Raw genomic sequence first — 26,401 nt, 5'->3', positions numbered from 1 at the left:
GTGACGGGCGCGTCAAATATGCGCTGCAAGCGACAGATTTATTTTTTTTTTGCCGAAAGAGCCTACTTTTTTACTCAACAATTCAATGGATTAAAATTCCGATCATGAAACTGAACTTTAGTAAATGTCTGTTATTATTTTAGTTTCAACTGAAAGCAAGATTGAAATTTGACATTGATTTTTTATCTACTGAAGAATCAGCTGGTAAAAAATCAAATGTTATAATTGCCATGCCCTTCATGCAGTGTTTCTTCCAGACTTTTTTCTCCGGGGGGGCACTTGAAATCTTCGGGGGTGCGGTAAACTTTCTTCGGGGGGGCGGACACTGTTAAAAATATATTTTTTCTATATAAAATATATAAATTTCATTTCGTTCGGGGGGGCGGTAAAAATTTTTCGGGGGGGCTTCGCCCCCCCGAAGAGATGCCTGGAAGAAACTCTGCCTTCATGCGGCCATACGTCACCATGACTACACAGAAAACAATACAAACGCATACTACACATCAACTGTTAACTGTCGGACACACTACACCACATCAACTGTTAACTGTCGGACACACTACACATCAACTGTTAACTGTCGGACACACTACACATCAACTGTTAACTGTCGGACACACTACACATCAACTGTTAACTGTCGGACACACTACACATCAACTGTTAACTGTCGGACACACTACACATCAACTGTTAACTGTCGGACACACTACACATCAACTGTTAACTGTCGGACACACTACACATCAACTGTTAACTGTCGGACACACTACACATCAACTGTTAACTGTCGGACACACTACACATCAACTGTTAACTGTCGGACACACTACACATCAACTGTTAACTGTCGGACACACTACACATCAACTGTTAACTGTCGGACACACTACACATCAACTGTTAACTGTCGGACACACTACACATCAACACGTGTGACGGTTGCACTATGATGGTGTCAGATTGAAGGAGAACTTTATATCTCAGATTCTTGAGACGAATTTCTTTTCCTGGGATGACCTACTTTTATTTAGATGACCTACTTTTATTAAGATGGCCTACTTTTCTTGAGACAACCAACTAAAGACAGCCACAAATTCTCTGTGAAAAGTTTTGAACTTTTTTATTAAAACTGTACAAATCTGACATTTAAACAATAAAAATCATCCCAATGGGCACCCAAGTTTAAAGACAACCTCTTTCTGGAACTCTCTACACTCACAGACCCTGGGCCAGCTTGCCTGTGCAGATGTTTCTAGCACCAGTAGGCACCTACAGGGCAGCACATTTATCATCAGGTAATGTTTGATTGACTCAAGTATGTAGGGCCAGACAATTGGAGCTCACACTCCATCAGGTAATGTTTGATTGACTCAAGTATGTATGGGCAGACAAGTGGAGCTCACACTCCATCAGTCCAGTTGATAATCTGGCCTACAGCACAGGAAATTTCAAACGTCACAGCCATATAAGCTACAGCCATAGAATCTCAACAGCCATATAAGCTACAGCCATAGAGCCAAACACATTACAGTTAGACATGTCAAAGCCAAACACTCTCGAGGCATGGATTGGTCACTCCCCATCGCGACACTCCAACACCATCTTCCTAAACCTGTCAGCGTGTGCCCCACTGGCCCGCAGAACTTCCTCCGAGCTGGAGGGGGAGGGGGAGGAGGAGAGGGAGGGAGAGGAGAAGTTGATCAAGTGCTGGGAGTGGTCGCCCTTGCTGAGCTGGTCGTCAACGATGTTGGAGACTCGCACCACTCTGACACGGGCGGGGCTGATAGTTCTTTTCTTGGCACCCAGCAGCACGGTGCCAGAACTTGACAGGGTGGCGCCACAATGGGCTGATCTGGGTGGTGCCGGCTGTCTGCTGACGCTGCTGTCACTTCTTGATGCAACTGGCACCAGGCCAGCAGATGTTAAAGTCTTGGAGTCAGCCAGGCGTGTCATGCTGGTGGAGTCAGCCAGGCGTGTCATGCTGGTGGAGTCAGTCAAGCGTGTCATGCTGGACGTGGATATTGTTGACACGGGGGACAGAAGCTCAGACTTAGGAGGTGGGGATGTCAGGTCGATGTCATGTCTGGCTCTCAGTGGCCCAACTCTGCTAGACCCAGGGCGGTGTGGAGGGGACATCTCTCTTGAGGGCGTCTTTGGCAGAATGCTGAAAATAAAAACATTTTAACATTGACTGCAACAATAAATATTTGTAAGCTAAAATTTCAACATGGGTATCCATTAATGATGTCCACACAGTGTGTGTGGGTGGGGGGGGGGGTGTCTGAAAATGTGGGGGTCTTTTGTGGACTGGGAGGTGCTTTGAGTGGGTGCTGGACATTACCCCTGGACATTATGTCTTGATAAGTAGATCTAGATCTACAAATCTAAATCAAATTTGAATGAAATAGTTCATTTCTTCATATTCTAAAATTGGAAGATGACGCCGTGAGTGTTGTGTTCTTTCCGTAGTTTAAACATGTGGCATGTGATGTCATTGTTTTTTTGCGTTCTTTTCATAACCATAAACACTTTTCTGGTTGCATAATCAAAAATGTGTTTCTACATTCGAATATGCCATTATTTTTATTTTCCTTCTTTAAATAAAATTTAGTTTATACATTTAATACATCCAGGATATTATTTTCAACAAAAGTTCATATCATTAAGTTCTCCATATATCGCTGAAGATACTGATCTCATAGCCTCGTAAAATATTGTGCGGTCGGAGAGAGAAGGAATTAAAGAAAGCCATTTATATTCATCTTTTATTACCTATTATATAAATGCTTGATATTATAAACATTTTAATAAACAAATGGTATGAAATTGTTTTTTGGACATGATGAATGGAAGAGCCCCATGTGAGAAAATCCCAATGAGAGTGAGAGAGAACTGTACTCACGTTTCTGAGCCAAACTTTGGCTTGTGGACGTCAGGGGTGGCTGTCAGACTACCAGTGGCCAGAAGCTCCTTCTCAAGCAAAGACCGCTCTTCTCTCAACTCTAGAAAATGTTAACATCATGTTAAATCTCTCAGCTCTAGCAAATGTTAACATCATGTTAAATCTCTCATCTCTAGCAAATGTTAACATCATGTTAAATATCTCAGCTCTAGCAAATGTTAACATAATGTTAAATCTCTCATCTCTAGCAAATGTTAACATAATGTTAAATCTCTCATCTCTAGCAAATGTTAACATCATGTTAAATATCTCAGCTCTAGCAAATGTTAACATCATGTTAAATCTCTCAGCTCTAGCAAATGTTAACATCATGTTAAATCTCTAGCAGATGTTTTAAATGAAGCTGGTATAAGATGCAGTTGGAATAAATTGTAGCTGGTATAAAATGTAGCTGGTTTAAGATGTAGCTGGTATAAAATGTAGCTGGTATAAAATGTAGCTGGTATAAAATGTAGCTGGTATAAAATGTAGCTGGTATAAAATGTAGCTGGTATAAAATGTAGCTGTTATAAAATGTAGCTGGTATAAAATGTAGCTGGTATAAAATGTAGCTGGTATAAAATGTAGCTGGTATAAAATGTAGCTGGTATAAAATGTAGCTGGTTTAAGATGTAGCTGGTACGAAAGTGCTACCTGTGAGGGTTGGCTCTCTAGATGCCAACCTGGGGGTGACACAGTCCCTGATATCCACCTCTGTGTCCAGACAAGTGTGCAGGAACTGGATGTCCTCTATCAGCTGGTCAATCTCTTGCTCCAGTGTTCTCCTACACCAGAGGGAGGGAGGGAGAGAGAGGGAGTTTATCTACAGGCAGAGATGCTTTTTGTCAGAACTATTTGTATGAAAAGTGAATCAACAATTCCAACATAAAGTCAAGAGCAATATCATGCTCGTAGTCATTGGTGACAGCCAACAGGGTTCTTACAGTAATTGTTCACATAAAAGGATTCTTACAGCAATGATAGGCAAAGAAAAGGGTGTTTACATGCCATGAACTGCTGGAACAGAAATTCTGATAGGCAAAGAAAAGGGTGTTTACATGACATGAACTGCTGGAACAGAAATTCTGATAGGCAAAGAAAAGGGTGTTTACATGACATGAACTGCTGGAACAGAAATTCTGATAGGCAAAGAAAAGGGTGTTTACATGACATGAACTGCTGGAACAGAAATTCTGATAGGCAAAGAAAAGGGTGTTTACATGACATGAACTGCTGGAACAGAAATTCTGATAGGCAAAGAAAAGGGTGTTTACATGACATGAACTGCTGGAACAAAAATTCTACTGACCGTAAACTGAGACACACTTGGTGGAAATCCAGGTAATTCAGTTGTTTGTTGACAGACTCTACTTCACCTGTAAGCTCATCAGCCAATGACTGCCTGGGGAATGGAAACCAACTGTTTATGTAGACCAGTTTACCTGTGTGTTGAGATGTTTACCTGTGTGTTGAGATGTTTACCAAGATGTTTACCTGTGTGTTGAGATGTTTACCTGTGTGTTGAGATGTTTACCTGTGTGTTGAGATGTTTACCTGTGTGTTGAGATGTTTACCTGTGTGTTGAGATGTTTACCTGTGTGTTGAGATGTTTACCTGTGTGTTGGAATGTTTACCTGTGTGTTGGAATGTTTACCTGTGTGTTGGAATGTTTACCTGTGTGTTGGAATGTTTACCTGTGTGTTGGAATGTTTACCTGTGTGTTGGAATGTTTACCTGTGTGTTGGAATGTTTACCTGTGAGTTGGAATGTTTACCTGTGTGTTGAGATGGGTACCATAGGTGTCTCCCTCCCATCTGATGACCTGGATGTTTTGCTCAATGATGATCCAGGTCCTGGTGACAGAATTTATTTACCAAAAAAAAAAAAAATTAACAATGTGTACATTGAAATCATCTTTTCATGTGGGGCCAGTAAGCATGTTGTTGGGTGTAGTATTAAAAAACGAAATCAAATTTAGACTTACACATGAATCTGTTTTATTTATTTTAATTAAGAGAGAAATAAAATTGGTGGGATTTGATTTTTTTAAAAACTAAACATTAATGCCCCACTGGACCAATTATGTACTTAATGCCGCACTTGACCAAGTATGTACTTAATGCCCAGATTGACCAAGTATGTACTTAATGATAATGCTTTATTAATCTTTCAGGTATTGCATTTTACATTAAAATTAAAATGGTCATTCAATTTATGTACAGTAAAATTAAAATGGAAGAGAACTAACTTGTCATTTCTGTGGCATATCCCAGAATCTCAGGGTTGTGTTTCTTTAGAATATGCTGAGGATCTCTGGAAAAGAAAAGGCTTTTAGTACCTTTTTTTCATCTTAAAATAGAATAATGTTAAAGAAAAAGGCTAGAAAACTAAACTTACATCCCTTTTTGCTTGGCTTTTTCTTTCACATTTTCAACAAAAAAACAAATTTCTTGGACAAGGCGATCTCTTAGATTAGGGGGCTCAGGCAATGTTGTAGGTGAGTGAGTCAAGTCATTTTGTTCATCTCTCATGTCTCTCCATATTTCAAGCAACATTGAGATCTGGTCAAACATAGAACAGTTTTAATATTTACATATATACATATATAGCAACATTTATTCTTTTATTTTGTAGTTGGTATCATCCCAAAGCAGGGAGCCACTTCAACCATTTAATAAAATAACAAGCGAACCTCCTGATGCAGCTCCAAACTTTGCTCTACCAATGATGAGCCCAGCATCTCTTTGATCTCATCCCGCTCATGGACTTGCACATTCTGCTCAACCAGTTGCCATAGCGACAATGGCTTTGTGTAGGCTTGCATAGTTCAGTTTTCTAAAATAAAGATTAAAACAAGTTTACCTTTCATTAAAGAGAGTGGATCAGTTCAAGCAATAAATGATTATAAAGAAACACACAAGGTGTAACAAAACATGGAGGCTGACCTGGATTAAGGTTCACTAGGACATCTCAGTGTTTGGTTGATGTCTGTCTCTTAATGCTGTCAAAATTATGGGTTAAAAAATAGCTGTCAAAATTATGGGTTAAAAAATAGCTGTCAAAATTATGGGTTAAAAAATAGCTGTCAAAATTATGGGTTAAAAAATAGCAGTCAAAATTATGGGTTAAAAAATAGCTGTCAAAATTTTGGGTTAAAAAATAATTTGATTGAAAAACTTGATCAGTAAAGTTTTGAGAACAAATTACTATGAAGTGGGGTTTTCAGAATACTGATGATGGAGTTCCTGTACAGCCAATCAATTTTTATCTTACGAAAGTGAAACTTCGGTTAATGATTTAGGTTTGATGAAAATAAATAGAGATGTAGCCTTAAACTCAAACAATTATTTTCAAGTTCTCTGAATTTGCAACTTTTATAACATTGGTTCTATTAATGCTAAAAATATTAAATTTCTGAATTATTTTCAGGATTGAGTTTTTTATTTTTTTAAAAGCTGTTTTGATGGCAAATTCTAAAACAAAACCCAATATTTATCTAATGGGGATTATCCATACATGACGTCACTCTTTTTTGACGATTTTTACCTCCCTCCTCCCCTCTGTCACAAAAAGCCAGACCCCCCCCCCCCCCTTAAAATGACGTCACACTTCAGCCTACAAACCCCCTCAAAATAGCTGTTGAATTTTTCTTAAAACATCAATATTTTTCCAAAATCTTGTCAGAACTCTTTCAACAGAGTATTTTGATCAATTCCTAAACTAAGTAAAAATTAGTTTATTAGTGGTTACTACTAATTTAGGCCAAGTACTAGATCTAGTTATAGTAGTTAAGTTAGCTATTTATTTAATATCAGTTTCCTAATTCATTGACGGACGCCTACCACAAAGCAACATCAGTTGTTTAATGTTTGTTTAGTAAGCCTAGGCCTAATACAAATTATAACTAATAGTTGCTAGACTAACTAATACTCTAAGTATTACTTTTAGTAATACTAATAGGCTAATAATCTAGTAGGCTTAGTTCTTATGTCTTATTATTATACTTTCTTATAGATTTAGTTATTTTTATCATTTTATTATACTATGTAGGCCTATTGTTTATGTTGACAGTTGATGATAGTAATAATAGGCCTAAGTAAAATAATAAAAATTAATTTGGCCTAGATGTTTACCCATTTATTTATTATTTAAGCCTTAATCAAGTGCAATGGTGGAGAAGATTATAATATTGCCAGTCCTTATTATTAACACAATTCGTAATTCACATTCAACATAGTTTTACCAACATCGATAATTAACAGAAGAAACATAGTACCTAATGATTTCTTTCGAGGTCCGCCATATTGTTTATCACAACGGTAACCTATCACTAAAATGTCTACCATAATTTGTTCCTGGCTGTTAGTATGTGCTGTGCTAAATTTAGTTGGCTCGATGTTTTATTGGCCGTTGGAATAATTTAAATATGTATGCTGTTAAATTTATATCCGTTTATAAAACGATTTTTTAATTAAAACTCTGAAAAAGTCACGATAACTCAGTGTTCAAAATGTGATTTAAAACATAATAAGCTTTAAAAACGTTTCACCGCAATTTGCGTGTCATCTATTACTTCCCTTACAATAAACAGAATTTTTACTTTAAGTTAAATCCAGGGTTTTAGCTCTCGACGTGTAAAAGGCTAGGAGCAAATAATTATTCCCCATTGGAAACCAGACAAACAAACAAAAATAATCTTTGGTCATTCTAACCCCTCCATAATCTTAATGTTTGCCGAATACTAAATAGAAAAGTTGTTAATAATTTTAGGCAGTTTAACTTGAAATTTGTAGTTCATCATAGGCCTAAAGTGTAGGCTTACTGGATATATCAATTTTAATAAGATGCTGGATAATGAATTCAAGAATTTAATTATGTCAATAAATAAGATTTCTTTACTTTGTCTACTTCTACAGACTTATGCGAATTTGCCGATGTATTTTGAAGGCATCTCAAATGATTTGCTAATAAAGAAGTAAAGCTTTTATGTTGATCGATGCTTCACAAACCATGTCTCTGAGCCATCATATGAAAACAAATTTTACATGTTTTCTAAGCATTTTAAGCTTTGTAATTCACGGCATTGTTTCACCACACTTGTTTTAAAAATTTAATTAGCTGAACGCTTGTCTATAAGTGCTATTTTTGGCTTGAATGGCCTAACTTGCCCCTGGAAACATTCGGTACGCTACTCGAGATTTCGCTAAAGGGGTCGTCCATAAATGACATACCATTCGTAGTGGGGAGGGGTCCGTTATTTTGTGACGGTGTGTGATTAGGGGTGGGGGACGGATTAAAATAATCTATGTTGACGGAGTTCAGGCACGATTTTGGAAGAATATCGATGTTTTAAGAAAAATTCAACTGCAACTTTGAGGGGGGGGGGGGGGGGGGGGGGGGGGGGTTGTAGGCTGAAATGTGACTTCATTGAGGGGGGGGGGGGGGGGTCTGGCTTTTTGTGACGTGTAACGCAGGGGTGGGGGAGGTCAAAATAAAGCGTGACGTCATATATGGATGACCCCTAAAGCACAGGACGCCTATGCTTACAAATGAACGATAATTTAAGGCCAACAATGTGTGCAAAATAGAGCTACAAATTAGAACTTAATAAAGGAAACGGTGATTAATTATTTAAAAATTAATTAAACATCTAGTTAAGTCGCAGTCAGAGTTTCTTCCAGGCATCTCTTCGGGGGGGGGGGGGGGGGCACTGCCCCCCCCCCCCCCCCCCCCCCCCCCACGGAGAAAGTCTACCACCCCCCGAACGAAATGGAATTTATATAGAAAATATAAACTTTTGACAGTGTCCGCCCCCCCCCCCCCCCGAAAATTTTAAGTGCACCCCCGGAGAAAAAAAGTCTGGAAGAAACACTGGTCGCAGTGCATTGTAATCGAATATTTACCTTCTTAGAATATTGAAATAAATCGGTCCGCTAAAATTTCTTATTTACTTATTTCTATATTTTAAAGATTTACTTTAAAACTAGAGAAATTACCTTATTCAAAAAACTTTCTCTAGGCCTAAGTATTTTAGATATAAGTTTCGATAAAGTCTACTGGTTCAGGCGAAAAGAGCCGGCTATTTTCAGTGGTCAAAGAGAAATAATCGAGTATTTACTAAATTTACTAAATTCGGTTAATTCCCTTTGAAAAGAGCAAAGGGGAACAAAGCTGCAGTTACCTCGCTTACATGGTTTTTTTTTTAGATATCTTATAAACTCAATTATATTAAACTTAATTGCGATTCGAAAAAATATACTTAGAGATTAATCTGAATGTATCTTCTTCTTCTTCTGAATATACATAGTTATTTAATATAAATAGTACTAAAAATATGTAAGTGAGCTAAACTATGAAGAGAAATAATTTCATGATTGTTGCCCTTTGATCATAAATTTGCAGCCATTTAAAAATAAAATGTGAGTGACCTCCCCTGAATTTTCTCGTATAGTGTAAGCCCTATTCTAATAAATAATAAAACAACTACAGGAAGGCAGATAGATCTAGCAGTCGTGCTACAGACAATTTAGTATTATTATTTTTTTGACACTTAATTTTTAAAAAAAGGAAATGACCGAGTGGAAAAAATAACTGCGCCCACAGCAATGTGTGCAAAATAGTCCTAAAATAAGTACTTAATAAAGGAAACAGTTAATTTTAAAAAAAGTTAAACCTCTAATTACATCTAAGTCACATTTTATATCGCAGTGCATTGTGATAGTCTTGACCTAATTAAAAATAATTGAAACAAATCTGTAGAAATTATTCTTTTGTTCTTGAGAAATCGGGAATAGTGTTAAGTAACTTTTCCAGTCATCGGAACTTATATAGAAAGAATGTTTTATATTTATAGGAGTGTTTTGAAACCCTAATCCCAATTTCTCTCTATAGTTGACTTCCGAGTGGTGGGGTGTTTCTGCACCTACTTCTTTTTTTTTTCCGGCTCTGAAAGGTTGTAAAACATCAGTTTGTCAAAATCTCAGATTTTCGCATGATACAATGCATCCTTTATATTTAGTACAAGATAAATAATGTAAGAAGGTGAAGACCAGGGTGCCAAAATTTTCCTGATGATTAAAATCTTTTTTCTAAACCAAGAAAACTTTTCAAATGCATCTCTTATTTTATCACTACACAAAAAGTACAAACACAGATGGGACCAGCAGACATGCAAGCAGACATACTAGCAGACATGCACTGCATAGAGAAGACTTACACTACATACAGCTTATTTTATTTCAAAACTTTCTATTTAGTAGTATCACTGTGTGTAGGGAAATCCCGTCCTGTTTCATCACGGTTATTAAATCACAATACATTCATGACATACATTATATCCAAACAGCAATGTTAAACTTTAACAAAAGATCAGTCATTTAGGACATTCTTCCCTCAGAACTAGTGATCATTTTTCACACTAAAAATACCCAATGTAAAAAGATTCAAAAGATGATATGTCAGTTTATTAAAAAAAAAAGTTCTGGATACATAAATTCATCTGTAACATAACTGGATCATGTCATCTGTAACATGCAAGGTAAATTGTCTCTTAATTAATAGTTAAACAAAACTTGTTTACAAACTGGAATGTCTGTTGGGGTGCCAAAAGTTGTAAAACTTTAGAAATTATTTTTCTTGAGACAGCTGATGTAGATGTGGGGATACACAATAAAAAAAATTTAAAAACAAAAAGGTCAAAAAAATAATAAAAATGTGAACCAATTTAATGAAGGAGTGTATGAAAGCAATCAGATATTTATGAGAAATATGTGCATTTTTCAAAGAATTATGGATTAAGTTAAATGTGTGACACAGCGTTTAAGATCTGACAAGCCTAAAACTTTTATTTCCTCATGTGTTTGTGGTGGCCAGATTTTTGTACGTCCAGTTCTCAATCTTCAGCTGTGATATCAAACTGTTTTATCTTGAATGACAAAATGTCTTTGATAATATAAATATAAAAAATGTGTGGATAACTAGGACAATTAAAAAAATACAAACATAATGAATGAATCAAGGTGTCAGGCAACACAGAATGTACTTAAAAAAATATGTGGTGGCCTGTGGTTTAACATGCTGCTGGTGAGTGATTGCTTGAATGGAATGCCTACATTTACATACATTAATTTGATTCTTGTAACTGTCTATCTTATTCATCATCATCAAATTTTTCCATTCGTCCCCAAGACACATGGGGTAGATAAAGTACAGTTCATCTGTTCGCATGCCCGGCCAACTTAGTTTCCCTAATGTGAGTTAGGTACCTATCAGAGCTGGGTGGACTCAGGGCCATCTACAGAATTGAGTCAAGAATGCAACCTTGAGACTTTCATGTTAGCAGTCTCAATTCCACAAATTAATTCCACATAAAAAGGGCTGTAAAATTTAGTTTCTAGCCTAGCTGAATTACGTCATTATGAAATCGCAAATGCCCCAAGGTAAGTTGTGATTTTTATCCAGCAGAATATGTAAAATGAAAGAGAAAAATAAAATAAGTTTCTCAATAAATGTTTACAAACTAAAACAAGTCTGTCAATAAATGCTTGGTTGTTTTTTTTTAATTTGAAATAAACTGCTTTGTGATGATTATCACAGATTCAGCTGGGTATTTGTAAAAGAAATAAATATAGTTGAGCTATTTACAAATGAAAAACAAAATGAATGGCATTTTTAAATATTTTGTTTTGGGATATTGATGCAACTCCTAAGTGAACACAGCAGAAATGGGAGCAAAATCTTTTCATCGGAAGAAGGGAATTCTTTCTAACAATGCGCGCAGTATATTGCCAGGGCACTTCTGATGAGTTGCAATTAGAGATTCCAAAGCACTTTTCACCTGAAAAAAAAATTATTTGACTTTGGGGTTGCTAGAATGGACTCACAAACAACTTTATAACAGCATTTCAAAGACAAAGTTTGAATTCTTGTAAAAGTACAATGGATATACAATTGTTTTTAAACTTACAGCTTCTGCAAGCTCCTCTGCTGTGAAGTTAGGGTTTGCCAGGATAGGCTCGCCAAATATTGTTCTAAAACAAAAATAAAATGGCATCTACAGCTTTATTTGTTGTACAGAGATTTGTTGCTGCCCTATACTCCACAGGGAGTGATGAGGATTAAGTAAGTAAGTAAGTAAGTACAGCTTTATTAACAAGGCTGTTGGGTGAGCAGGTGTTGTAAATACCAACTTCAGTCAAAACAATGTGTTAATACCAACTTCAGTCTAAAATTGTTGTAAATACCAACTAGAGTTTAGCAGGCTAAACCAATAAAATACCAACTTGAGTTTAACTGGGAATAATCCATAGACAGGCGCCAGCGGAAGTCTGGTCTTCTCATACAAGCCTCGGAACCATGCTGTGAACAAAGGGAGGAAACTCAATCATGCTGGTTTAAAATCATCAAACTGTTAATATTTGTCAACATTCTTTAAAGACTAACCTCTGGCCCAGTTGGGTGTTCTAAAAGCTTCTCTGATATTTACTGTAAACATTGGAATTATGGGCTGAAAATAGATCCATTGAGATGCAAATTTAGATTCAATACTTATGTACACATTTCTATAGAAAAAAATTATTAAAAAATACGCAAATTTAAAAACAAAATTTAATCACAGACTATGTCGCTTGCTTTGCCAGCACCTAAAGCAGCTTGAGGAAAGTTAGTGCCTTACCACGTTAGCCTGCAGGGCAACTTTAGCAAAGCCACATCTTTTGTTCCACATGATGCCATAGTTTTCATCACTAAAAAGTCCTTCTCTAACACCCCCTACAGGACAAATGTTTATTAATTATATTCAACATTTTTTTGCAAGTGATGCTGACATTTTAAAGAATGTTTAAAGGGAGACAATACAGAGGTTCATTATTTTAAGGGAAAAAAACTTATCTATGCACAGAAAGAAAATTCATCATTCAATTTGTTCTACATTTCATTCAAGCACCTGTATCATATTGAGTCATTGTTTATTTACGTCACAGTTGTCACTAAATCTGATATAAAACACACTATCTTTAGAATGTTGAAAAAACAAATCCCTTGAAAATTTTTGATAGAGTATTATAATCTACATGAATTAAATGATGTAATGACTAACCCACATTGAATATATTGCTACTTACAGTTATAACAAACAATTGTTGTTATGGAGTGGGGTGTTATTATTGTGAGCTGAGCCCACAGCGTGTAGTTATCTACTCACCACATCACCTATACGACATAAGATCTTACAGGACTTAAATTCAAAAGTTTCTGAACAATCACACTACTACCACAGTTGTACCTGGAGATATACACAGCAGATGGCCATTTTTCAACTGGTCGACACAGCTGGTCACGGTGCCAGGAGTCACATTAAACACTTCCATTAGCGTCTGCCAACCTGCCCAAATAGATATTGTAATCAAGTCATTAATACAGTCCTGCATCATATACATCTTTTTTCATGTCAGCTAAATGGGTGCACATTAGAGTTTCTGTTGTAGAATATGTTAATTGTAGAGTGGAGGGTCTACACAGTTGAAATTTTTTTTTTAATAAACAAATACCTACCTGGAATGTGAAATAAAAACTTATCACCGACCAAGTGAATTAGTCGGCCTTTCTCTAGCAAAACAGTTGTAAGAACATAATAGATGTCAACGGGGAGGACGCCGTGGTAGTAGATAATTAACGCAGGCCCGGATTCTGGGATGTGGTGGAGGCCTTCCACCTCATAACCTGAGGAGTACAAGAGCTTCAGGTCAATATCTTCTTTATATTGTTTAGGACTACAAGAGCTTCACATCAATATCTTCATCTCCTTCATATTTTTTACAAGAGCCAGAAGTTCAGGCCAATATTTTTATCTTCATCTCCTTCATATTTTTTAGGACTACAAGTGCCAGAAGAAAGTTTCACATCAAAAGCTTCATTAGGTAATGACTAAATAGTATGGGTAAGAATCAAATCTTTTTACCATGCCATGTTCTTGCTTGTGCCCACCAAAGTGCACCAAGGGTTTTTCTTGCGCCATCCCAGAAATCATGGTCATATGCAGCTTTAAGTTTCATGCGCTGCTTGTATATAAACAGCATAAGAGAAGAGAGGTATAGAAAGAGGATGATAAATGAAGGTAGTAAAAAGGTGATCAGAATGGGGTACAGAACCCACAGGACCCAAGAGACATAGTCAATATCTATGCTGTTTACATAATCTAGTACAACTGATATGGAATCCATTCTTTCACAAGCTTGTCATATCGTTAGATAAATAATTATTCCATCATCGAGCTTCACAGTGTTAAGTCCTTAGAGATTATCTTTCAATATCTTTATTTTATCATTGAGGTATCTTTCACCATCACAGTCACATAGAAATGGATTCCCACTGTTAACAGCTCCAGAATGGATTATCTCTGAAAAGTTGAATTTTAAAAATAGGCTTATTTGGGTAATAATTCTAAAGGCTATAATTATAAGTATATTTACATTTTTCTTAGAGAAATAGTAACCAAAGCAAAAATTGATATGATCTATAACAGGTAGGAGTGCATCATAACTTAATGAGGGCCTTTTAATTAGCCTAATAATAATTTTAAGTCTATTGATTTACTTTAAAAAATACTAAGCTTAATTTTAAAAAATCATTATTAAAACTAGACTTTTTAGCTTTGGTGAAAAGTCTTACAAAAATTTTTAGTCTAGTATTATTATAATAGTGACTGTGACATAAATAATTCAGTGACAAAAAAAAAACTATAAAAAGTATTATTACTTATTTCCAGTCCATTCACCACACCAAACTTACTGATCAATGTCGCTAGAATTTGATCTGATTTTAAATCAATACTTTTTGGCCTAATTATACTATTTAGGCCTAAATTCTAAATCTACTCCCTTCATCACATATTTTTATTAAAGGTCTACTGATTTTTTACTGATTACTGACTGACTCAGTGATTGTGATTATCATTATGCCGGCCCTATAGTGCGGCCTATAGTTATAGATTATATTATAGAGTATTAGAGTCTAGTTATAGAAATCGGTAATCCCTTAGTTTAGCGTCGGAAATTATCGGGTAATGTTTGTTGAGTTTCGGTAATTAGAGTTACGGTAAACCATGGTTTATTTGACCATTGAAATATAAATAAATTGAAAGTCGATTGTAGTAAATTAATGTTTTAATTTTTTAAGTTTAATCGACAAAAGGAAACAAGAATAAATATAATAGTACATTTAAATTAGTAGATCTAAAAATAAAAACATATATAAATATAAATAATGTATCAAATGTAATAATTTAATGTTTTTGGCTTGCAGCGGATTTGCGACCATTAATTAATTAAATCTAGATCAAGCTAGATATCTAGCTGCTAGGCCAAGTAAAAAAATCTAGATTACGAAAATAGTAAAAATGATTACAAAATGTAAAAATGATTACAAAAATAAATCTATCCAAATTTTAAACATTCTGTTTAAAAATAAAAGAAGACGCCAAATAAAGTATGGTTTACGGTACTTCCGGTGAATTCCGGAAGTGTGTGACAGACTTTGTTATTGTTTCACTGTTTTTTACTGCTATACGATTCCGGAATAATAACCGACGCTAAACTAAGGGATTACCTAGAAATCAATATATACTCCAACCAGTGTAGTAAAACTGTAGCTATATAATATATATTTATATAGATTTCTAAATAGTCACAGTATAGTCACTAGTGACACTATACTATAGTAACTATAGTCTAATTATAATATTAAATTAAAAAAAAATCATTTGGAAGGCCTAAGAAAAGATAAAAGTAAAAAAGATGCCAGGGTAATAGATCTAGTCTAGATCTACTAGCAATATAAATTATTTATTAATCTTTGATCGATTCCAGATCTGGATCAACTTTAAACAAGATGCATCTCCTCTAGATTACATTACTCGTTAGATCTCTAGATCTACATTCTGCAGTTTAGTTAGGCTACCCCCATCCTATCATAAATAAAATTAAAGTATAAGGAAAAGCTTGTAAAAGGGGATGCTACTCTTCCAATACAAAAAAGGTTGGGATATGTACCGATCTAAATAAAATGTAATAAAACGATACATCGCAGTTAATGTCTCTGGGATTTTTTACATTACATTTTCTTCTTTAGGCTTACAATACTCAATAAAGCATTTTAGATCTGGTATATAGGACCTATATATCTAGATCTAGGTGTAGATCTCAAATCAGAACTAAATCATTGTAATCTCTTTTGCAAGTAGACTCTCTCTAGATCTAGATCTAGATTCTCTAGATTAAACATAAAATCCCAAGATTTCGTCTGATAGAGAGACCTCACCTGTACCTTAAAAATAACAACCAGAATCTAGAGATCTAAATCTTTTATCTAGATCGCTGAATACTCTAGTCTAGATCTAGATCTAGATCAAAAAAGTTTAGGTAGGGTCTACTCGAAATAATGAAATATCGTCCCATTAGGCCCTAGTCATTTAGAATTATTCTAGATCGTAGTACTATAGTAATACTAGATCTAGTAGGGCACTTTCGGGGGGGGGGGGGGGGGGGGGGGGGGGGGGGGGGGGGGGGCTAATTTTGCCTAATTTATAAATTTAAATTTTAGGTTTTTAAAAATATTAAAACTAATTTTAATAGCTGTGCAATGGACTCAATTTATTATTTTATAGCTGCACAATGGGATATATTAATTAGGCCTAAGTTTTACTTTTAGCTTCATAATTATTAATTATTCTTCTGACAAAACTAGATCTAGTAGATCTATCTGTACTGTACTGTGTGGTCAAGCAGTTTCGCTTTGACTTTGTGCGGGTCGTCAGGGGTTGAAGGTTTAGTTTATTGTATGTTGTATAGGCCTATATACTATATATCTATCTAGTATAGCTAGCAAAGAGTTCCAGTCTAAAAGTTAGTTAAGTAGGCTACTACACCTTTCATCCAATCGCCATGAAACTGGGAAGTTGTTGACAACTTGTTGATAATACTTCTGTGAAGGTTTCTGCGAGAAAAAAAAAATTCAAATTCGCATGAAACTTTTGGAAGTTGTTGAGAACAGATCTTCTTCCAGGCATCTCTACCGCACCCCGAACGAAATGGAAAATTTCCCACCCCCTGGAAAATTTTGTCGTCGTCCCCCCGTCCCCCGAAAATATCAAATATCAATATGCAAAACAATGACCTCAATAGCTGCTGTATGGGCTCAAATTAAATTATATTAATAGCTGCGCTGTGGGCTCAAGTTACTCTTTAATAGCTGTGCAAAGGAATAAAATGACTATTCTTTGGGCAAAATTGAGGTCGAGCATTTGCGCTTCGGGTGGGACATCTAAGGGTGAGGGTTCATAGTATATTTATAGTATACCTGGCAAAGAGTTCTAGCCTATTTGTTAAGTATAAAATATTTTTTAAAAATCTATTTTAATAGCCTCTTTAAATCTACTATTTAAGTATTTGTGTTAATCCCTGTCCCATCAAGACAACGCATAGGCCTAAACAGCGAACGTTTAGTTGACGAGAAAAATAGGTAATTGTAGAGCCATGCACATCTTTTTCCTGCTAGAATCGGCCTTAAATATTTAAAAAATCAAGCACGGTGTAACTTAATTAAAACTAATACAAAGCTGATCACTGAGTTCCTGTACAGTCAATAAATTTTTGTCTTGCCAAAGTGAAACATTGGGTTATAACTTAGGCTTGATGAAAATACTAACTCATATATGATCCAAATAACTTGTTATTAATAAATAGCATATAATAAGCTGATAAATCCCTAGCAGTTGAATGAAATCTTCAGGAAGGCCTCAGACAACTTAATGGCCTAATCATCTAATGTTAAATCATTAATCATTTATTCGTAAGTAATATATCTAAATTCTACTAATACATAGTAAAGCACTCATTTCTAAATTTTCTGCCATTAGGCTTACTTTAGCTTGATTAGAATTTAGTATTTGGAATACTAAAACTAAAAAATTCAATAAGCTTTTAACCTATGGATCTGCTAAGCTACAGAAACAGAGACAGTCATGCTCATAAAAGCAAACATTTAGTGACTTACTCAACTGTCATTAGCCTGGGACTTATCAAAAGTGATGAGATAATTATCTAGAGATAAGCAATCATGGTGAGATAAAGATAATAAATACCAAGGACAATCAGAAGGAAAAAGTTAAATGTTTTGTTGAATACTAATTTAGACAGGGATACTAGGCTATGGGAGAAAAACTTAATAACATTACTTTTATTTCAAGGCTATGGGAGAAAAACTTGATAACATTACTTTTATTTTAAGGTTATAGGAGAAAAACTTGATAACATTACTTTTATTTTAAGGCCATGGGAGAAAAACTTGATAACATTACTTTTATTCTAAGGCTATGGAGAAAAACTTGATAACATTACTTTTATTTCAAGGATATGGGAGAAAAAGTTGAAAAACTTCAGAAATATGAATCAACCATTCGTGAGCATGTGGCTTGTGAAGAAAGAGCATTTCGAATTGTTAACAATCTGATTGATGCCTCAGTTCAGGAGGACTATCTCAAACAATGTGTATGTAGTCTTAGTTACTCTCTGGCCAAAATTACAGTTATTACAGTCTAAAGAAAGTAAAGCTCCACTTTGTGACCCAACAATACTAGAGCAGATGAAGTAGAGTTCCTGTTCTTTGACCTCCATATGGAATGGTGTGATCAGCACTGTATCCAGTTTCCTTTACTTTCCCCAATGTGAGTCAGGTACCTATCAGAGCTGGGTGGACTCAGGGATGTCCAGCAGTCCTGAGTCTGTACTGAGATCCCAACTTTAGACCTTTGGACCAGCAGTGGAACGCGCTACCATTTGATCATGCCGTCCTGCTTAACAGAGCGTTCAGTTTAATAGTTTTATGTTTTTTTACTGCTTTTTACTTTCTGCTCTTGTTGAAGTACCAGATAGATATCTTATTTATAATTGTTTATGTTTAATAAGGTCAATGTAATATAAAAATGTTGAGTGTCAAGGAATCTTTTCTTGTATCGACTTAGGGCCAGCTGATCAGCAGAGACCACTACAGGGATGTCACCCAGGAGAGGGCAATAACCTTTCTCTGTGGTTATCCTCTTTGTGAGAATACCTTAGAAAAGGTACAGTGGCTTAAATGGAAAATACACTTATTTATATGCACCCGTAGCTAAATTTCTATTTATTTCACTATATCTGTATTCTGTAAAACTAAAAGGAATTCAAACCTCATAATAATAAACTTTGTATATTTTATTTCCTTAGATTCCCTCCAAGAGATATCATATATCAACAAAAACTAATAGAGTTTATGACATCTCAGAAAGGAAGGTAAAAAAATAATTTTCTCACAGTTTTACTGTGTTCAATAAAAGCTTCACAGTTTGTAGTTTTTTTTATTTAGTTCAATATTTGAGAAGTGTGTTAGAGTGCTCCCAACACGTCTAAAAGTAGGCAGACTCCAACTGTATTCCTGGTGCTGTATTTAAATGTAGGGCTAGTCCTACTGTATGCCTGGTGCTATATTTAAATGTAGGGCTAGTCCTACTGTATGCCTGGTGCTATATTTAAATGTAGGGCTAGTCCTACTGTATGCCTGGTGCTATATTTAAATGTAGGGCTAGTCCTACTGTATGCCTGGTGCTATATTTAAATGTAGGGCTAGTCCTACTGTATGCCTGGTGCTATATTTAAATGTAGGGCTAGTCCTACTGTATGCCTGGTGCTATATTTAAATGTAGGGCTAGTCCTACTGTATGCCTGGTACTATATTTAAATGTAGGGCTAGTCCTACTGTATGCCTGGTGCTATATTTAAATGTAGGGCTAGTCCTACTGTATGCCTGGTGCTATATTTAAATGTAGGGCTAGTCCTACTGTATGCCTGGTGCTATATTTAAATGTAGGGCTAGTCCTACTGTATGCCTGGTGCTATATTTAAATGTAGGGCTAGTCCTACTGTATGCCTGGTGCTATATTTAAATGTAGGGCTTCTCATATTGTATTGTGCTATGAGCGACTGGAATGTTTTTCAGAACTTTTGTAGTAACCAGTGCTTCAAGGCATCCAAACACTTCTGTAACCAGATTCCTGAGTCCCCCTTGTGGTCTAGAGAAAGGGAGACCGTCCCAGAGTTAACACTTCTATCTCACAAAACTATCAAGTAAGTCTCAATTCTGGTACCTAACACTTCTATCTCACAAAACTATCAAGTAAGTCTCAATTCTGGTACCTAACACTTCTATCTCACAAAACTATCAAGTAAGTCTCAATTCTGGTACCTAACACTTCTATCTCACAAAACAATCAAGTAAGTCTCAATTCTGGTACCTAACACTTCTATCTCACAAAACAATCAAGTAAGTCTCAATTCTGGTACCTAACACTTCTATCTCACAAAACTATCAAGTAAGTCTCAATTCTGGTACCTAACACTTCTATCTCACAAAACAATCAAGTAAGTCTCAATTCTGGTACCTAACACTTCTATCTCACAAAACTATCAAGTAAGTCTCAATTCTGGTACCTAACACTTCTATCTCACAAAACTATCAAGTAAGTCTCAATTCTGGTACCTAACACTTCTATCTCACAAAACAATCAAGTAAGTCTCAATTCTGGTACCTAACACTTCTATCTCACAAAACTATCAAGTAAGTCTCAATTCTGGTACCTAACACTTCTATCTCACAAAACAATCAAGTAAGTCTCAATTCTGGTACCTAACACTTCTATCTCACAAAACAATCAAGTAAGTCTCAATTCTGGTACCCACTCACATAATAAAAGTGTATGTTTTGTTGACATGCAATACTTGCTCACATAATAGAAGTGTATGTTTTGTTGACATGCTATACATTTGCTCATTGATTTGATAGTGTGTGATATGTTGACATGCTATACATTTGCTCATTGAATTGATAGTGTGTGATATGTTGACATGCTATACATTTGCTCATTGAATTGATAGTGTGTGATATGTTGACATGCTATACATTTGCTCATTGAATTGATAGTGTGTGATATGTTGACATGCTATACATTTGCTCATTGAATTGATAGTGTGTGATATGTTGACATGCTATACATTTGCTCATTGAATTGGTAGTGTGTGATATGTTGACATGTTACCCACTTGCTGATTGGTAAAAACACAAATACTGAAATAGCTGCTGCTGTATTGTGGTGTTCACTTGCTGTATTGTGGTGTTTGCTTGCTGTATTCTGGTGTTTGCTTGCTGTATAGTGGTGTTTACTTGCTGTATTGTGGTGTTTACTTGCTGTATTGTGGTGTTCACTTGCTGTATTCTGGTGTTTGCTTGCTGTATTGTGGTGTTCACTTGCTGTATTCTGGTGTTTGCTTGCTGTATTGTGGTGTTTACTTGCTGTATTCTGGTGTTTACTTGCTGTATTGTGGTGTTTGTTTACTTACTGTGGTGTGGTGTTCACTTGCTGTATTCTGGTGTTTGTTTACTTACTGTGGTGTGGTGTTCACTTGCTGTATTCTGGTGTTTGCTTGTTGTATTGTGGTGTTTGTTTACTTACTGTGGTGTGGTGTTTACTTGCAATGCCTTCTGATTGATCACTTTTGACTTGCTATCTAAACATGTTATTATCTGTAACATTCAGTAACTTTTCCCTTCTAACCAAGATCCTGATGTAGCTAACAGCCAACTTTGGCTCACCATTTTGATTGCTCCATTCACAGAGGGATAGTTGGTGATGAGATAGTTGGGGAATCCCCTAAAAAGCTGCTGGAAGTTGAAGTCCTACAGCTTGAAGAACTGGACAAAAGATTTTCCTCCTCATGTCAAGTGTCTGATGCTTCATTAGCCAGAAAAAAATGTACACCTTCAAGTGTAGTTGGAGCAGATTGTAGCAAGTCATCTACAGCAGGAGCAGATTGTAGCAAGTCATCTACAGCAGGAGCAGATTGTAGCAAGTCATCTACAGCAGGAGCAGATTGTAGCAAGTCATCTACAGCAGGAGCAGATTGTAGCAAGTCATCTACAGCAGGAGCAGATTGTAGCAAGTCATCTACAGCAGGAGCAGATTGTAGCAAGTCATCTACAGCAGGAGCAGATTGTAGAAAGTCATCTACAGCAGGAGCAGATTGTAGAAAGTCATCTACAGCAGGAGCAGATTGTAGCAAGTCATCTACAGCAGGAGCAGATTGTAGCAAGTCATCTACAGCAGGAGCAGATTGTAGAAAGTCATCTACAGCAGGAGCAGATTGTAGAAAGTCATCTACAGCAGGAGCAGATTGTAGCAAGTCATCTACAGCAGGAGCAGATTGTAGAAAGTCATCTACAGCAGGAGCAGATTGTAGAAAGTCATCTACAGCAGGAGCAGATTGTAGAAAGTCATCTACAGCAGGAGCAGATTGTAGCAAGTCAGCTGATTATGTGAGGCCAATAGGTGGAGCAGAACATAGTGACCAGGTAGCTGACATACAAGGTGAAGCTGGTCCTAATCCAACTGTCCTATCTGGTGCTGTTGAATCTTGTCCTGGAGAAAATGCCGGTGTAAACCTGAGAGTGCCTGAAACAGCAACAAAGAGAGACAACTGTGAAGACTTGACACAAGGGAGGTCAAAGGTTGAACAACCCTGTGGCTCAGTGTCTGAACTTTGTTTGCCCACAACAACTTGTGCTGCCACTAATGTTGAAGGCTCTAAAATGGATCAGCTAATGAAACTTTTGGCCCAGAGAAAAAATCTTCTGTCTGGAATGGTGGACATTCAAGCCAGCGTGCCATCTCCCAGCGCTGGTACTCTGGTCAACCAGAGACAGCAGTCTGGAACTCTTGAACTGGCTGGCTCGCAACTAGCTTCACCTCCACAAGATTCTACACATGTTCACAACCCCACCACAACCACACACACCTCCACCACAACCAAACCCACACACACCTCCACCACACACAGATCCTCCACACACAGCTCCTCCACACACACCTCCACCACAACCAAATCCACTCTGGCCTCCGCTGAGAACCTTGGGCCACCCAGGCCACCAAGTTCCCCTGTCCAGCTGATCAGCCAGGTGATCAAATCTTGGGTGACCCAGGAAACCTTGTCTTACCTCAGGTCACTCAACGATGGGGGTGAGCCCCGGGGTTTCAATGACCCTCAAGTCCAGCTGCGCTATGCAGATTTGTGTCGACGCCTGGACATGCAACAGAAAACTTTTGAAAACATTCTAAACGAGCCTGACGATGATGACATCAAGCATAAAACTGGGCTAAAGCCACCCCCAGATTATCAGCTGCTGAAGCAAGAGACAGAGGCCTTTCAGCTGAAAGTCACTGAGTTTATCACTGGGAAAAAACCAACTACTCTGTTGGATAAGGTAACACAGATTTATCCATCATAATGATAAAGTAAGGTAAAGTTGTCTTGCCACATTGATAGAGTAAGGTAAAGTTGTCTTGCCACATTGATAGAGTGAGGTAAAGTTGTCTTGCCACATTGATAGAGTAAGGTAAAGTTGTCTTGCCACATTGATAGAGTAAGGTAAAGTTGTCTTGCCACATTGATAGCGTAAGGTAAAGTTGTCTTGCCACATTGATAGAGTAAGGTAAAGTTGTCTTGCCACATTGATAGAGTGAGGTAAAGTTGTCTTGCCACATTGATAGAGTAAGGTAAAGTTGTCTTGCCACATTGATAGAGTGAGGTAAAGTTATCTTGCCACATTGATAGAGTAAGGTAAAGTTGTCTTGCCACATTGATAGAGTGTGGTAAAGTTGTCTTGCCACATTGATAGAGTGAGGTAAAGTTGTCTTGCCACATTGATAGAGTAAGGTAAAGTTATCTTGCCACATTGATAAAGTAAGGTAAAGTTGTCTTGCCACATTGATAGAGTAAGGTAAAGTTGTCTTGCCACATTGATAGAGTGAGGTAAAGTTGTCTTGCCACATTGATAGAGTAAGGTAAAGTTGTCTTGCCACATTGATAGAGTAAGGTAAAGTTATCTTGCCACATTGATAGAGTGAGGTAAAGTTGTCTTGCCACATTGATAGAGTAAGGTAAAGTTATCTTGCCACATTGATAAAGTAAGGTAAAGTTGTCTTGCCACATTGATAGAGTAAGGTAAAGTTGTCTTGCCACATTGATAGAGTAAGGTAAAGTTGTCTTGCCACATTGATAGAGTTTTATTATTACAGAGACAGCATTAATTAACAAATTAACATAGAGTTTTAACCTTGCAGAGACAGCATTAATTAACAGAGTTTTGATCTTACAGAGACATCATTAATTAACATAAGTTTTAATTTTACAGCCAGAGCTGGAAGACCCCGTGTTTATTCCTCCTGTTGATGCTTATGACCAACAGCAGATCAGAAAAAAAATTGTCCTTGAAAGATTAGATAAAGCGTAAGTTTACCATATTTTATGTTAATTTTACAAATAATCTTCGTTAACATAAATTAATTGCAGCATATTTTTAATATTCAACTTATTAATTTTTTCACAAATAAAATCTTTATTTTTGAAAAATCCATCCTTGAGATAGTTCCAGCTTAGCTGTTTACACTTATTGATAGCTTTGTAATTTAAGTAATAGCAGCTGGACATTTAACTAGTTCCACAGTCCTTCCATGTGGTCTGGCTGGACATTTGCCACAGTCCTTCTCTGTGGTCTGGCTGGACACTTAGCTTACCATAAAATCCCTTCATCTATTTGCCTAACTTGAATTTATGTTTCACAGGATACCCCCGCTGCTGGCTCCACTTGAGCTGTCTCTCATTGATGTCTCTACCCCAGTCCGGGAATTGGTGCACACCTTTAGGTACGCTACCACCCCAGATACACCTACACACCACACTACCACCACACTACCACCCCAGATACACACCTCACTACCACCCCATATACACACCTCACTACCACCCCAGACACAACACACTACCACCCCATATACACACCTCACTACCACCCCATATACACACCTCACTACCACCCCATATACACACCTCACTACCACCCCATATACACACCTCACTACCACCCCATATACACACCTCACTACCACCCCATATACACACCACACTACCATCCAGACACACACCACACTACATACCCAGATACAACTACACACCACACTGCCACCCCAGATACACCTACACACCACACTGCCATCCAGACACACACCACACTACATACCCAGATACAACTACACACCACACTACCAATCCATTTTTTTGTATTGAATATTTTAAAGAAATTTTTTTTTTAACTTCCAGACTTCAGAATAATAACATTGTGTTCAAGCCTTCTGAATGGATGATAGTTTCTTTATTTATTTTAAAAATGTAAGTACCGGTAATGAATAAATTACACATTTTCTCATTGTTAAAACCAAATGTTTTATAAGACCTAACTACAGTGTCATGTATTGCTTGTACAATCTTTCCATTTTTTCCTAGGCTAGCAAAGAGAATTAAACCCATAGCATCAGCATTTTCCAAAGACTCGTCAACTCGCTTTTTCTCAATCTTGTTGCAAGGTGTAGGGCACACACCTGCTGATGTGGATTTCATGACAGAACTTATTTTAAATACAGACTGCGCCACTCACTTGTCTTGATATTTGCACATGTTGTTTTATCTGTTATGTTTATGAGTAATAAATTTATCTGGCCACATTATGTTGGTGTGAAATAAATGTGTTATGTTTGTGTGTTGTAAATTTGGTTTTGTTGTGTTATACATTTATCAAACTGTTGTCTGTCACATTGAGACTAGGAGCCAAAATGTTCCAATATGGTCATAATATTACTATGTGAGATCCACTGTCTCACAATATTACTGTGTGAGATCCACTGGCTCACAATATTACTGTGTGAGATCCACTGGCTCACAATATTACTGTGTGAGATCCACTGTCTCACAATATTACTGTGTGAGATCCACTGTCTCACAATATTACTATGTGAGATCCACTGTCTCACAATATTACTGTGTGAGATCCACTGTCTCACAATATTACTGTGTGAGATTCACTGTCTCACAATATTACTGTGTGAGATCCACTGTCTCACAATATTACTGTGTGAGGTCCACTGGCTTAGCAAGCGTTGTCAAAAATTATGAAACTTCTAGTGTTGTGTTGAATAGTAGGCTACCATTACGGTCAACATTTGCTGTCAAAATGAATGTGTTATGCCCCTTACTAAAAAAAAAAAAAAATACGGCAAAAAAGTGGGAAATTACTGCCACAATTAGCATGGGGGTAAAAATAATAAGCCTATGATTGTGACACTGCCGCTCAGGGTTTCTATTCAATAGGCCCTAAATATTAAAAGTATAGGGCCGATTAGGACTAATTTATTAAATTAATTTTACTAAATTTAATTAGGCCTAATTAATATTAATTAGGACCTAAAAAGGCAAGTGGCCAGTTAGATAAAGTAGTCTACACCACACTTAGATCTGTAATATCAACATTTATTTTTACTCCATACAG

The 26,401-nt window shown here is 36.6% G+C and overlaps 3 protein-coding genes across 13 annotated transcripts; 1 reads left to right on the top strand and 2 right to left on the bottom strand.

The window, feature by feature from the left end:
- Positions 1-1,357: 1,357 nt before the first annotated feature.
- Positions 1,358-7,265, bottom strand: LOC131937968 (coiled-coil domain-containing protein 24). The gene is made up of 10 exons (XM_059295759.1): positions 7,192-7,265; positions 5,890-5,945; positions 5,637-5,779; positions 5,342-5,505; positions 5,193-5,257; positions 4,719-4,797; positions 4,254-4,346; positions 3,599-3,729; positions 2,906-3,005; positions 1,358-2,167 (listed from the first exon to the last, which is right to left on the bottom strand). The coding sequence occupies exons 3-10, from the start codon at positions 5,766-5,768 to the stop codon at positions 1,576-1,578; spliced, it is 1,356 nt and encodes a 451-aa protein (XP_059151742.1). The 5' UTR covers positions 5,769-5,779; positions 5,890-5,945; positions 7,192-7,265; the 3' UTR covers positions 1,358-1,575.
- Positions 7,266-10,215: 2,950 nt separating this feature from the next.
- On the bottom strand, positions 10,216-16,918 carry LOC131937913 (monoacylglycerol/Diacylglycerol O-acyltransferase). Of its 7 annotated transcripts, none has more exons than XM_059295648.1 (9): positions 16,866-16,918; positions 13,902-14,339; positions 13,496-13,663; positions 13,227-13,325; positions 12,618-12,712; positions 12,386-12,449; positions 12,226-12,301; positions 11,910-11,973; positions 10,216-11,780 (listed from the first exon to the last, which is right to left on the bottom strand). In XM_059295648.1, exons 2-9 carry the CDS (start codon positions 14,161-14,163, stop codon positions 11,685-11,687), a joined length of 924 nt encoding a protein of 307 aa, XP_059151631.1. In that variant the 5' UTR covers positions 14,164-14,339; positions 16,866-16,918; the 3' UTR covers positions 10,216-11,684. The 7 variants fall into 7 exon arrangements, with proteins under 7 accessions (XP_059151631.1, XP_059151632.1, XP_059151630.1 ...); XM_059295649.1 differs by lacking the exon at positions 16,866-16,918 and adding an exon at positions 15,855-15,984 and having other exon boundaries at positions 13,902-13,998; XM_059295647.1 differs by lacking the exon at positions 16,866-16,918 and adding an exon at positions 15,850-15,983.
- On the top strand, positions 16,036-25,606 carry LOC131937906 (putative RNA polymerase II subunit B1 CTD phosphatase RPAP2). 5 transcript variants are annotated; one of them, XM_059295620.1, is made up of 11 exons: positions 16,036-16,102; positions 17,856-18,058; positions 18,349-18,486; positions 18,960-19,058; positions 19,201-19,266; positions 19,970-20,097; positions 21,643-23,284; positions 24,215-24,309; positions 24,645-24,725; positions 25,180-25,248; positions 25,363-25,606. In XM_059295620.1, exons 2-11 carry the CDS (start codon positions 18,056-18,058, stop codon positions 25,520-25,522), a joined length of 2,481 nt encoding a protein of 826 aa, XP_059151603.1. In that variant the 5' UTR covers positions 16,036-16,102; positions 17,856-18,055; the 3' UTR covers positions 25,523-25,606. The 5 variants fall into 5 exon arrangements, with proteins under 5 accessions (XP_059151603.1, XP_059151607.1, XP_059151605.1 ...); XM_059295624.1 differs by lacking the exons at positions 16,036-16,102; positions 17,856-18,058 and adding exons at positions 16,261-16,359; positions 17,709-17,788; XM_059295622.1 differs by lacking the exons at positions 16,036-16,102; positions 17,856-18,058 and adding exons at positions 16,261-16,359; positions 17,683-17,788.
- Positions 25,607-26,401: the final 795 nt, after the last annotated feature.

Source organism: Physella acuta, unplaced genomic scaffold (assembly GCF_028476545.2).
Source record: "Physella acuta isolate Inbredline_101_S28 unplaced genomic scaffold, ASM2847654v3 ptg000225l, whole genome shotgun sequence".
NCBI lineage: Eukaryota > Metazoa > Mollusca > Gastropoda > Physidae > Physella > Physella acuta.
This window is presented reverse-complemented; position numbering and strand designations above follow the sequence as displayed.